Source organism: Haliaeetus leucocephalus, unplaced genomic scaffold (assembly GCF_000737465.1).
Source record: "Haliaeetus leucocephalus isolate CR32 unplaced genomic scaffold, Haliaeetus_leucocephalus-4.0 Scaffold889, whole genome shotgun sequence".
Taxonomy (NCBI): domain Eukaryota; kingdom Metazoa; phylum Chordata; class Aves; order Accipitriformes; family Accipitridae; genus Haliaeetus; species Haliaeetus leucocephalus.
This window is the reverse complement of record NW_010973325.1, coordinates 732351-745807: the sequence shown is the minus strand read 5'-3', so window position 1 is coordinate 745807 and position 13457 is coordinate 732351. Positions and strand designations below refer to the sequence as shown.

Genomic DNA, 13457 nt, shown 5'->3' with positions numbered 1-13457 from the left:
ATATAATATGCATGATTTGGGGTTGCTAACCTCAGGCTTCTCAAGACAGAGTATCAGCTTTGATACTAACAGTCAGAAATCTCCTTACAGAGTGATTCTTTTTAAGGTAGACACAGCTTGGCCAGCATTAATTTTGAAAGAAAGTACAGCAGATTTTCTTGACCCTCCTTCTTTTCCAAAAATTCTGTCAGCTGAACCTGTATTGCACTAAAATTGTTCACAAATCAAAGAGAAAAAAAATCAGCTTCTATCTATCCTTGTCAGCAATGGACCAAGAACATTTAAGGCACACCTAAACCAGCTTTCCCCTCATTTTCAGAGAGAAGCGACAAACAAATTGGAACTTGGTTGCAGTTTTTCTTTCTTATCAATAAAGTTAGAAACTGCATTCAACCAGAGCTTTCCTGTTCTAAGTAAAGTGAATCAGGAGTCTTTGACCAGTGTGTCCTTTTAAGTGATGTGGGTGAACGCGGTCTCTCCTGTCACTTTGAAGTTAGGTTCAACTCTACGTCCTCATGGCTGGTGATCTCAGCCGTGCAAGACTTGGGGTGGTTCTCTCCCAGCATAACTTTACTGTGAAATAGCTATTGAGTTTTGAGGATATTGCTTATTTCAATTCTGAAAGTGGTTTGTTTGGGGTTTTTTTCCCCACCATATTCCATAAAGTCTCACAACATCCAAGCAAACAAAATACTACACGTGAGATAATAGAAGGCTATTTCTAATCAGCTACATGAGAATCCACATTTGGAAATGTTTTGTTTGCTACAAAATGCTTATTAAACAAGTATTCCAATACAAACAAAGAAATCTTGCTTGCAGGTTTAAAGCATTGCATGTGGTGGTATGTTTGGGTAAAGTGCTTAGAACATTGTGCCATTGTTTATATGCATAATTTAGCATTAATAAAATATTTTCCTGTGTGATAAATAACTGTCACAACTATTTATTTTGATAATTTCTTGCACTGGATTTGCACGGGAAGGAAGCAACGTTAGCAACATTTTCAGCTTTTTGCAGAGAAAAGCATGTTCTCTAGGTTGCAGGGCATCTCTCTGACAGGTTAGAAATACCAAAAGGGGCTTGTATGCACCAACCGTGCTTTGTAAAACCACAGACCAACAGATACCTGCTAGCTTGAAAATCATCGGTTGCATTGGGCAGCAGAAATTACTGTTAACCTCTGAGATCTCAATAAAATCACATGAATGTTGGTCTTACATTGGCGAAAGCAGAAGAAACAACAGAAGCTGTTTAGAAAAAATAAAAGAACAATAAAAAATTGTAATAATGCATGTACTTGTCAATAAAACAACGAGGAATATTGAAATGTGTTTGGTTCTGGTTTAATTTTAAAAAATCAACATTCTATTTCAGACTAGTTTGATAACAATGGCTGATAATTTAAATAGCATAATTATTCATATTGAGAATTAGAAATGCCAAATCAAATTCAAGATTCGTGTATTTAATAGAATCACTGGCCAGAAGAATTTATATTTTTAGTCTCTAAATAACGCATTATTAGATCTAAAAGGTAGATAATGGTGTATCAGTAATCCACAACAAAGGAAAAGAAAATAAAAGCAGAAAAACACTAGCATTGAAGTTACTGAAAATCTATTAGAATTCTCTGAAAAAACTATAAGCATCTTAAAAATATATAAAAAATAAAAACCATAAAAATGTAATATTAATCAAAATCTATTTATGAGTTTCCTGAGATTTCTTTATAGAGTAGATTATTTGTATTTTCAGCTGAAGTGGAAATGTAAAAATTTTGTGGAACAAAAAAATGAACTTGTTTCCAAACAGCTCTATCATGCATTTATTAAAAACCCATCTAACTCCAACTGCCTCCCAACATTTTCATTTTGAAAAAAACTATAGAATCATATGCAAAAATCATACACAGTAGTGATTTCTGTTAAAATTACATTTCTGCTCAGCAAAGTCTTGCACACATATTCTAAACACTAAGGACCAAGATCTAAAAATGTAAAACTTCCATCATCCTGGCGGCAAGCAATTAAGAAGCTGGAATGATGACATAACATCGGAATTGATCGTTCAGAATTGGTCCGTGTGTTTATGAAGAACGAGAACATTTGTGAACCTGAGCATGTTTGTTTGCTGTAAATTCAATACAGACTGACACTCTCCATTCTGGATGAAGGAAAGCAGGTGCTGCGAGAATCTCCTCTTCCAGTGAAACTGGGACCAGCTTTCACACTGTACCCTTTTTTTTCTTGAAAAGGTTGTGGTTGCTGAGATAGGATTGGCAGGGGGAACATGCAGCTGAATACCAAACTGAACTGTAAAACCCTCACTGTTATTCTTCAGCACCTAAAACACCAGTTATAAAATTAAGAGTTGCTCAAGAGCAGCTGGCACTGAGGCCAGACGGCATCCATGGGGCCAAACCCTTCTGGGTTAGACTAACCAGCTCTTGGGAATGCCCAGAGGCCACACAGGATTGCTGAATGAGGTCAGGTAATCACGAAAAAAGGAGGAGGAGGTAATAAATGAAGAACGCACATCTTCCTACAGTGTGGCTTGGGAGCCAAAAGATGAGCTGGAAGGGACTGAGGTGTTGTGAAATTGTATTTAGCACAACTCACTCTCTTCTAAAGTAATGGTAGTATGACTGCTATCACAGTGGTGGAGCTGTAGGTGATTACTCTAGGAGGCCATCTGGGGAAAAGATTTGAAGGGATCACATTTTTTATGACCAGAAGAAACCTCAAGTGGACTGTAGTATGTCCCTAGACTCCCTAGAGGACAGCAATCTTCAGGTGTCTGCTAATCTTCCCCCCACCCCAGAAGACACTAAAACACCTCTCTGAAGGACAATCAGATTTGAGAAGCTGTCACAGTAGCTTCTAATTTAATGTGAAGGGAAATCCTTATATAAAGCTAGGACAAAGTCTCAGTACAGAAAATTCCTCTCCCCAGGCTGGCCAGCACTGGTCCATCATTCTACTGAAGCCAGAAGCCTGTAATTGCTGTAATTTCCAAATTTGATATGGGGAGGAACCAATTCAAAAATCCACCAGGGTCTGTGTAGTTGGTATTACTGAGTGAGGAGAATCTATAACTCCAAATTGCTGGAAAAGTAAAAAAATAGTGCCTTTCTCATTAGAAATCTTTTTCTGAGAATTTTCAAGTAGGCTTGAAAATCTGTTACTCAAAGATTTGAAAACTTCATCAGCAAGTCATGACTTAATGTCTCTATTTGCATGAATGCACACATAATCAAAACTAAATGATTTAAGTTTAATCCACAACTTTTTACCACAAGCAAAAATTATTTCTTTGAAAGTTTTGAACAAGCAATAGATGATACATCAGTCTTGAAAAATCGGAAAGCCTCATTTGTAGTGGATTTTATAGACATACCTCTTTTGAATTTAAAATAACGTCTTTCTTGATTACAAACTTATCATAAAAGATAAAGCAACGAAGTAAGAGCAGAATATATCTGCAGTTAATGCAAATGGCAATTGTGTTCTCCTGGATAAGGATTTTTCAAGAGACTCCTAGCTTGCATGGCCATGCCTTTTATTAGAGAATCTAGATGCATGCTAAATATTACCTTTTAAATTCTGTAGTCTATTCAGGGAATCCATCTCTACTTTTAATTGCACTTTCCTCTGTAGGATAAATTATTTTACAGCTCTTAAAATTTGAAGGTATTTTAAGATTTAATTTTCTTTGAAAACCCAAACATGATAAATATCACATCCTTGAAAATAGATGCATCTCCAAACTTCTGAAATTAGGTTTAACTGTGAATGAGGTCTCAATATTTTAATTATCTTTCATGAAATCTATTAAGACTAACGGTTATCGTGAGGCTATTTGTGCTAGTATAAGTGCCAGTGAACAGAAATTGTAAGGTCATTTATGTTTTATAACCCACCTCTTTATTAGCATGCAGGGAGACAGGATGCAGCCACTGTACATCCCTGATTTTTGAGGGAAAAGGCAATGAAGAGTGCTGCCCTTTAAACAAATAAATGAAAAAACAAACAAATAAATTCCTCTTTCCTTAATCCTGAAGGAGAAAAGTTTTAAGTATTCTGTGAAGACTTTGTACACAAAGCAAATATAGACATTCAATGTACGTGCCCTTAGAGGCTAAAAATTGTTTTGATTTTCCTGAGGAGCAACACCAAACAGAAATATTTACTTATGCCATGGCTACAGTTGCTTCCCACAATCGTAAAGTGTTACAAAATACTGAGAAAACAGCAGTTAGATATATGCTTATTTGGGGATAAACACAGCACTCGCACTAAGGCTTACTGTAACAACAAATTTATTAGCAATGTATGTGGATTTTTCAATATGAATAATTTCTTCAAGAATTTGTACAGCTCAGTAAAATAGAAATGTTTAATAGAAAACAAGCATCCAGTTCTTCTATGTTTTTATTATATTGTACTTGCATTTTAATGAAGTCATTCAACTATGCAGCCCTATTTCACCTCACTAGATCCATGTGTATTTCTACACTTTGAAAGAGCTCTCGCCATCCTTGCCGAGTGGTTACTTCCATTGGAATTAATTGGGCATGGGGTGCTCTCATTTTTTGTGCCTCTGAAAAAGAAAGCAAACTGGCAAACAATCTGCATTTTGACTTACAACCTGATTTATGAGAGAAATCATTGGGGTTGAGTGTGCTTAAACAAGTCTCTGAAGAGAATTGGCACTCACTAGCCTGAGGGGAAGAGACCCCCCCACCAAACCCAGACAGGCGAGTGTTCTCCGGCCCTGCAGCTTTCAGTTCTGCAATACTATGGGATGAGCAGGGACCGCATTTAACAACCATTTTGCAAGTTACAATAATTATGCAATGTACGAACTGGAAAAGAGCCAGGCTCTGGCAGTCTATTATTGCTTTTTGTTTGGTGGAGGAGCAGGAGGTTAGCGGATAAATTACATTTCTAGTAATGATTTAGTCCAGCCACTATAAGCATCACACTTACGTCAGCTGAATAATATCACGTCACACATTACCTATAAGCATCACAAAACAAACCAAAAAATCCCCTCTGTTAGTGGAAAATACTTTCATCACTTGGTTAGGAAGAAAAGACTAATTACAGGTAGACATGCCCTTGCTACAACTCTTCTAGAGATGTTACCCAAGTTTTGCTTTCTGTTTGCTCACTTTTATCTGTCCCTGACATAAAACAAAAACCTTCTGTGTTGAGGGAAATGTAAACACCCTGCCAGGTATTTCAGCAGCACATTCAGCAGAACTGTCATGTGCTCAGGCTTCAATGTATTTTTCTCTCAAACTCATTTAGCACAGAATACTGAAAAACTTATGACAATAGGTACATAGTAGCAGTTCAAAGAAAACACAAGCCTGGATAACAGACTGGATTTTTCCTCAAGGAAAAGATCTGAAGTGTTTATAAACTGGCAAACAACAGATTGCATCTCACATTTTCTACAATGTTGTAACGTAACTAACGAAAACTGATGCACATACCCCATATCCTGAATAAACTTCTATGTTAACATAACTGTCACCTGTAATATCGCAACTGAGAGCTCTTTTTCAATTGTTAGCATCTTAAAAAAATGCAGCAGTTTGAACTGAAAACTCCTTCAAATCTAAAACACACACCTTGCTGTTCTATACCTAATAGGTATAACACACCATTCATGTCAGATACAGAAAATCCTGTAGCAGATTAGAAAGTCCTGTTTTAAATTAAGTTAGTTAGCCAAGATCATTCTGATCTTTTCTATTCTTCCTGTTTAATGGTGCCTCACCTGGAGCACCAATTCTGATCCTTTCTATTCTTCCCGACTGATGGTGCAAACCTCTTGGCAGGAAAATGAACGACTGACCCGATACAGACCGACTTAGTGGTCAAAGTGAGGAGGGGATACCTCCTCAAATGACCACCGAAGACCACCATTTTTCTCCGCGCATGCGGAGAAGGCATCTGATGTGTCATGGTTACGTAATACTACGCATATGCATTAGACAGTCTGAATATGTATTAGGTAGGAGTAGTTTAATAAATTAGATGCAATTGCTGTATAAAAGGGACACACCTGATGAATCTGGTGTGCTTGATTTGTGGGAAGTCCACTGAGCACCCTGTGCAGAATAAAGCAATATCTCTCCTGAGTGTGTGAGATTGGTCTATTGCACACCAGGTAATGAATCCGCTTTTAGGACAACACCATGACTACTAACTTTTTCAGTTCTTGAATCTAACTATGCACTGTGCACATCTGCACTGCAACATTACAAATTACAATCCACTGACAACAAATACTGATCCCAATTATAAAACCCTTTATTAAGACCAATCCAAAACAGCAATTCTAATACTTTACAGTAAAAATTTCAATGCATAATTTAAGAAAATTACTGATTTTTCACATCCTTTTCCTCTGTACATTCCTTCTTCTGTTTACATACCTTACATAGTAATATCATTATGATTTCCCATTGGGATTACAGTACAAATAGTTTGAACCACATTTAGTGCAATTTCTTTGGTTCAAAGTGATGAACTTCTTCCTCAAAGACTTCAAAAATTTCTTCAATAGCATATACGCTGCTGCCACAGATCTGTGAATTAGCAGTGTTTTCTTTAAATTTCAGGCTCCCATTGAATAAGCTGTCCAATTTCAACGTGAGAAGTCATCTGATGACCATTAAAAATCAAGAAGCTGCACTATATTCTCTAAGCATTTTAAATAGTAGGCATGTAGCTCATTTTCGTCTGGCTGTGGAGTAGCTAAAAGGAAGAAAAAACAAGGTTTGGATTTCTAGTTGATTCTTAATACAAAATTACTTTTTCAAAGATTGTATCAAATGCCTTGCTAGAATTCACGCTATTTTATGATCTTAACCTCTATATTATGAGCAGCTTTCCAAGCCCCCAATTAGTTGTGACAAAAAAAAGTGAAAACTGCCTTTCGACTATGCTATGTTACAATGAGGTCATACCTTGTTCTTCCCAAACTTCTCCTTGGGTAGGACAAAGTAGGAAATGTAAAATAACAATAGCCATGTTGAAAAATTCCCCCACTTGCACTCAGAAGAACAATCTACAATTGTAGACCAATTATCACTGTAAAGTGGTCAAAGCTTTACTAGGTTAGGCTAGATGAGAACCTTAATGCAGCAAAATACAGATGACAACTTCACGTGACTGTAAACTGTAACAATTACAGTTGCGTAAAATCTTTCATACTCAGTATTTTGATATTTAAATGTTTATTGAATTAAAAATCAATATTTCAGTCTAGGACTTTATGTTCTGAAGCAGTACATAAATAAATGGGGATTAATGTTACGAGGTGCTAGTCTGTAAAAGCTACGTATTTCTACCTTGTTGATTCAACATAGCATTTTGAAGTGTCTCTGATCAGTGGTAGTTATGCTATAAAGAACAATACAAACTTATCTATTTATGAGCACAGTATATGAAATGTTGCATTATGCTTAATGATTGACTTAGTAAACAATGTGTTTGAAACAACAGTACATTGACAAAATCAATGGATTTGGGTGACAGTACAGGAAGAACTATCATGAGATATTCTAGCAAAAATACATCTCCTCCTTACTAGGATACTGACAATGTTCAATGTAGGCAGAAATTTTGTGGCAATTCTGTTGTGCAAAATACTATGGGAACCCAGTATTATAAGCCCTCCCAGCTGATAAACCTATTTGAGTATATCTATAAAGCAATTAAAATCAGTAGGAAAACTCATCGGCTTAAAATGAGACATTTGCATGTTTTTGCAAGATCAGAGTCTTGATGTGACTAACAACCAGTAAACCCATTATTAGGTACTGATACTGCAGCTACAGACCAGTGTTTGAACACCTTTCAAAATGAATGCTCTTGAGCTGAAGATAGCAACCCATCATACAAAAGCTAATCAAACAATAGTTATGTTCAGTTACTTGAGCAAAAAACTCAAGCATTCAGAAAATCAGCTAACCCATGGCACAGTATTTCAAGACTGGCACAGTGATCTGTTCTGATCCCTTCTCTATGTGGTTGAACACAGTGAAGTTGAGCACTGTTAAGCAGAGACAATGCTAAATGAACAACTTTTCTTATCACTAACTTTAAGAATTAACACAGAAGTGTTCTGTGCAAAGAAAGCACCTTGCTGCAAGCATGATCAAACCTATTCTTACAAACTAACCTTAGCAATTACCTGAGGGCTTATTTATAATTTGTTAACCAAGAGACATTTTTATGTATCTGTATTTGTAAGATGCTTAACCATAAACCATATTACTACTCATGATTTTAGAGACAAAAGTATCCTTTCAAAAACTTACAATACATTGATTGAAATGTATTAATGATCTACTTGATGGAAAAAATACAGAATTGGCATTAGTTGTACGTAAGACTTACTTTTCTTCACTAAAGCATAAGCTTCATCAATTTTTCTCCTTATCAATGGATTCTTCAAAGTCACTTTTGCCTGTAGCACACATGAACACACAAAATACAATGACTTGACTTTCTTCCCTGCATTTTCACACTTTAACAGCAAAGTTTGGAAAATGACAGTAATTCAGCAGAACATGAGATGCAGGAATTTTAGAATTAGCATATGACTATCATCACACAGATTGCATTTATATAAGCAGTCACAAATCACAGAGGACAAGCTGCTTCCTTACCATGTTGTTTAACCTCCTGGCCTGAGCAGCTATGCGATTAAAATAATAAAATGGAGCTGCTACTGTAAACTTTATTTTTATTTACTTATAGGTTACTGTATTGCTTACAGCATAATGAAAGTAACATTACAATTTTTTCAAGTATTTCTCAAATACTGACCTTTTGATAGTTGTGAAGCAAAGCCCAAAGTGAAGCCGCTCCTATTCTCTGAACAGCACAGCTGTCACTTTCCAAACAGGCAGACAGTACTGCAATTGCTTTATCTAATGAGAAAAAAATAAAACGCATCTAGAAAGTATCATCAAAAGCACACAAATATATTTACATGTCTCAGTATTTTGATGCTTGGAGTACACTTATTTCTATGACAAGTATTGGTATGGCAAAGGAATTACAGAAACTTTATTATCATGTTAATTGAATATAAATATGATCATGAAATCAGCAGACTACATTGAAAGAAGTGTTAAAAAGAACATAGCAAAACAAAAACAAGCAACGCTAAAAAATTAAGCCATCAGTAACAAAGCATGCATGTTATATACAGTTATCAGCTATGCAAAGGGACCGAGTAAGCCATGAAACTGTTTTATAACTCCCAGTAGCCACAATTAGAGCCACATCAGGATGGAAATTAAGTTTCTATTTTCTTTAGTACTTATTACCTAGATGATTTGTAACCAATGAGAAATATTTGCCACTCCACTGTAGGTGCCTTAATTTCCTAGCCTTGCTCTAAAGCCATACTCTTGAAGTTTGCTTGTTCACTTCATAATAAAAATTCACAGATTATGTAACTGAAAAATGTATGCTTAATTAAGGCAGCAAACCAGCACCTTAAGAAAAAATGAAAACTATGGACACTGTGGAAAACCTGCTGAGAACTTGTAACAAAGACAGGAGCATTCTCTCTGCAATTAAATGGGGGAAAGAAACATGCCTTTTCCAAACAATCGAGAAAAAAGTTCTGTGCATGTTATTACATGAAATATATTTGCCATGATCATAATTTTATAATAAACATTTTCTGCACATGACAGAACACAAAATAGTTTGTCTCAACATCCATGACTTGCAGGAGCTAATAAGATTTTGTCCAACTGAAAGATAGGAACTTCAGTTATTTCAAACTAACTGACACAAAGAATCCTTCAATCCCCCCTGAAAAACTAGCTGTTTGAGAAAATTACAAAAATGCTTTCATTCATAATGTGTTACTACATTCAAATGATCAGTCTCACAATAAATCTTGATTTTTTTTTGCTTTTCCTTTTGCTGTTTATTATTTTAATTGCTTTTCTGCCAAAACTTATGTTCTAAAATTACTTCTATGAAAATAATTTTTATAAAAATGCTTTTCTAAATAACAATATTGAGTCCTTGGTCAGTAATCCAAATTGCAATGAGAATATGGTATTCTGGAAGACAATATTCTCTTACCATTAGCTAATATCTTTGGTTTATTAGTTGCACTAAAACATATGTTATGTAGAATAAGAAGTGCTAGATGTTGGCTGCTCTTGTGTTTGTATTTACACATTTCCACGATCTGATCTAAAAACCCATTTATCTTCATGATCATCTGCTGTCCATCTTCTCCAAAAGATATGTTCAGTAGCAGCTTTAGCCAAAGAGTAGACACATTACCAGGATTTTTATGACTTCCTTTTTGTAATGAAAGAGACAAAAAGTTCTGCAGGAAGTTACTCTGTCAGAAGGAGGAAAAAGTATGTTAGAATTTAAAGTATTCCATGTTTGTTCACTGCTGTTTGACTTTCCAATCTGCATACTTGACCAAAAACTAGTATTAATGTTTCATTTACATATTTCAGGGAACCCATTATTAGTAAAAGATTTTTGAAAGAATTATGTATGAAAAAGAATCCACATCTTGATTAAAAAGTTAATACAGTAAAATACATCTTCTTCTGTAATATTTATGCACTGTAGATACATAAAAGTTGACCCAACACAATATATTTATTTAAATAGAGTAAGAATCATTCAATATATAAATTAAAAAGGGAAAAGACAGTACTTACATTCATACAATAAAACAGGATTTCTACCTAACAGCTAATTACTGACATGTAGGATGTCTTCTCTAAAACTGTTAGTTTTATAAAGATAATGTTTCACACAGTATACGTAATGATTTATACAATGATTAATTTCTTCTTTACTCACATGCAGTTTGTTCTACTGTATGCTCACTTTCATGATCCACTAGTGATTGCTATCAATATATATGGGTATTAAAAATTTTACACCCCACTGAAACTGAGAGGTTATAAAAAGCTCTAGCAAAAATTGTGTAGTTCCATATGCTGTTTCTGTCCAGACTATGCATATGATCAAATTACATGCTGCACTTAGGGAACAGTAACACAACTAACTGAGAAGACACAACGGTTTTGATTCCTACAGAAGCATCTCTATATGATCACAGGACACTCCATATTGAAATATGAGGGTTTAATAAAAAGGCAAATGCATCCATCACATTGCTAAAATCAAGAATAATATTTACTTACCTTCTGAATAATGCCTTTACAGTCATGAGACAGTGCAAGGTTAGAAAGAAGACAAAAGACCACCTGCTGAATTGGGCCATTATCGTTTGACACTTGGGAAGCTAATTTCAAGATGTTATGCATTAACGAATTGCCAGCTGCACTTCGTGCAGACAGAAGTGATGTTTGTCCACCACTGGCCCAACAAAGTGAAGCACAACCTTAAAGAAATGAAATGTTTACCATATAAGAAATGCACATATATATTAAAAAAAAAAATCTATAGAAAGAGCAGTCTAACAGTTCAAAGATTGAGATGGACTTTTGAAAGGATTGGGTTTTGTTTTTCTTTGAACCACAGTGCAGTCAATAGGACATGTTTTAAATAGAAATGTGCCTGAATGTGGCAGTGTACTGGAATAGGCAGGTTCTAGAACAATCGAACAGTAGACAAGAGGTGATTCTGCTATTAAAGAGAAACCATTGCTCTCACAGTCTCCTTAAAAAATGGAACATTCTATCTAAGGCATTATACAATTATTTGCCATCAGAATCTGAGGTTACCCTCTGAAACTGGTTCAGAAAAAGAGGTCTCTATACATCTGAAAGGTTTAGTAAGTTTCTTAAAATACTCTCAGAAAAGTTTTAGTAAGTTTCTTCAACTATTTTTCTGAGAAATAAAAGTGCTCTCTGCATCTGTCATTACCTTGTACCACAGTAGCATGCAAAATCCTATGCTAGAGCTACAAGCTCAAATTAATACAGTGGCAGGGAACTACTAAGTTACTACCATGATGTCTGTGCACAAATATGCATATATACCTTTTTATTTAGTGGCATTTGCCATCTGCAACAGTGGTTCACTTCTTACATGGCAAAAATAAATAAAAATGAGACAGTTTTCAACTGTTACAAACATCTACATGCATTTCTTTGTCTGACGATGCTAAGGGAAAGTGGTTAACCAGTTCAGAGTAGGTAAGTTTGGGTCACCTCATAAGCCAACTATTCTGAACAGAAAGAAAAAACATGATTAATCTAAAACCACTTGCCCTTATTAGCAAGGAAAATAAAGATGCAGCCTAGAGTCACTCAGTTAAGAAACAAGAAAGACCATCAGAACTTCAGCTTCATTCCCAGTACATCTCAGGACATTACATTTTAATTTCATATCCTGTGGCTGACTAATACATATTTGACCTTACTTCAGTCCATATTAAAAAAATGTCCATATGAAAAAAAAAGCATCGCAAGCTTATTTAAGGTCTGAAGACATTAACTTAAAAAGAGGGTAAAAAGCTCAGAGACTGTTCAGTTAGTATATTTTAATGATGCTAACTCTTTTATGGTATCTCAACAGGGAGAAATCAACAGATACTTATATGTCTCTTCAAGCCATTAGCAAATCATTATCCGAGTCAGTAACCAGGATTTGGAATGAGACAAATTCATACTAGAAAAAAGAGGCGGCTTCTAGTAGTGGGGATAATTACTCATCAATGGAAATAAAAAGTTTCATCAAATGAAGAAGAGAATACTCATGAAACATATACAAATAGAAGCTACCGAGCCCAATGCATATATAAATGGAAGAAATTTAATACAGAATTAAATTAGATTATTGACTATTTCAAAACCAGAATGTTCTCAATAAGGGCTGAAGTACAAACCGTATAAAGTACTGATACAATGTTCTCTGTGAGAGAATTCCTAGAGTTATATTTCTACATTATAATATTCAGTTTGGCAGGACTTTCAGTGTAACCTTCAAACATAATGGTTTGAATTAAATGCTATTTAATCCTTTAATACAACTGTACTCTTGCTAAACCCAACAGACTGAAACAGGATCTGAACAAAAGTCTTGAATGTATTAAAATCAAAACTCTTGATAGACCTTGATGGACCAGTGCTTTTATACTTTCCTCTTGTGGAATTAGCAAGCATTCTTTTCCATTTATTATGCTTTTCTGTCTTAATTATTCTAGTTAAATACTTTGGTGTGTTACATCATAGAGTAACGCTCATACCTGAAGGATAGTTTGCAGTGTAGACACAAAGCAAATGCAGAGCTATTTGCATTGAGGAGTTGTCCGTTAAAAACCACGGCCATAGTGAATGCAGAACAGGAACAAGATGAGCTTTGAGTGCTGCCATCTACAAGAACACGAGGAAGAATTTAAACTACTATACTATTACATACTTTGAAAAGGAAGTATAAATAGAGGGAGAAAAAGCATATTTTTATCTT

General features: G+C 35.1%; 1 protein-coding gene across 3 annotated transcripts in view; it reads right to left on the bottom strand.

The window, feature by feature from the left end:
• Nucleotides 1-6324: 6324 nt before the first annotated feature.
• RTTN (rotatin) overlaps nt 6325-13457 on the bottom strand; it is a 90306-nt gene continuing 83173 nt past the window's right edge. For all 3 annotated transcript variants that reach the window (XM_010583292.1, XM_010583289.1, XM_010583291.1), the window contains 6 exons: nt 13237-13363; nt 11228-11427; nt 10134-10401; nt 8853-8956; nt 8421-8490; nt 6325-6773 (listed from right to left, as the gene is read on the bottom strand). In XM_010583292.1, the coding sequence (XP_010581594.1) occupies nt 6691-6773; nt 8421-8490; nt 8853-8956; nt 10134-10401; nt 11228-11427; nt 13237-13363 (852 nt within the window). In that variant the 3' untranslated portion in view covers nt 6325-6690. The remainder of the gene's footprint in view (nt 6774-8420; nt 8491-8852; nt 8957-10133; nt 10402-11227; nt 11428-13236; nt 13364-13457) is intronic.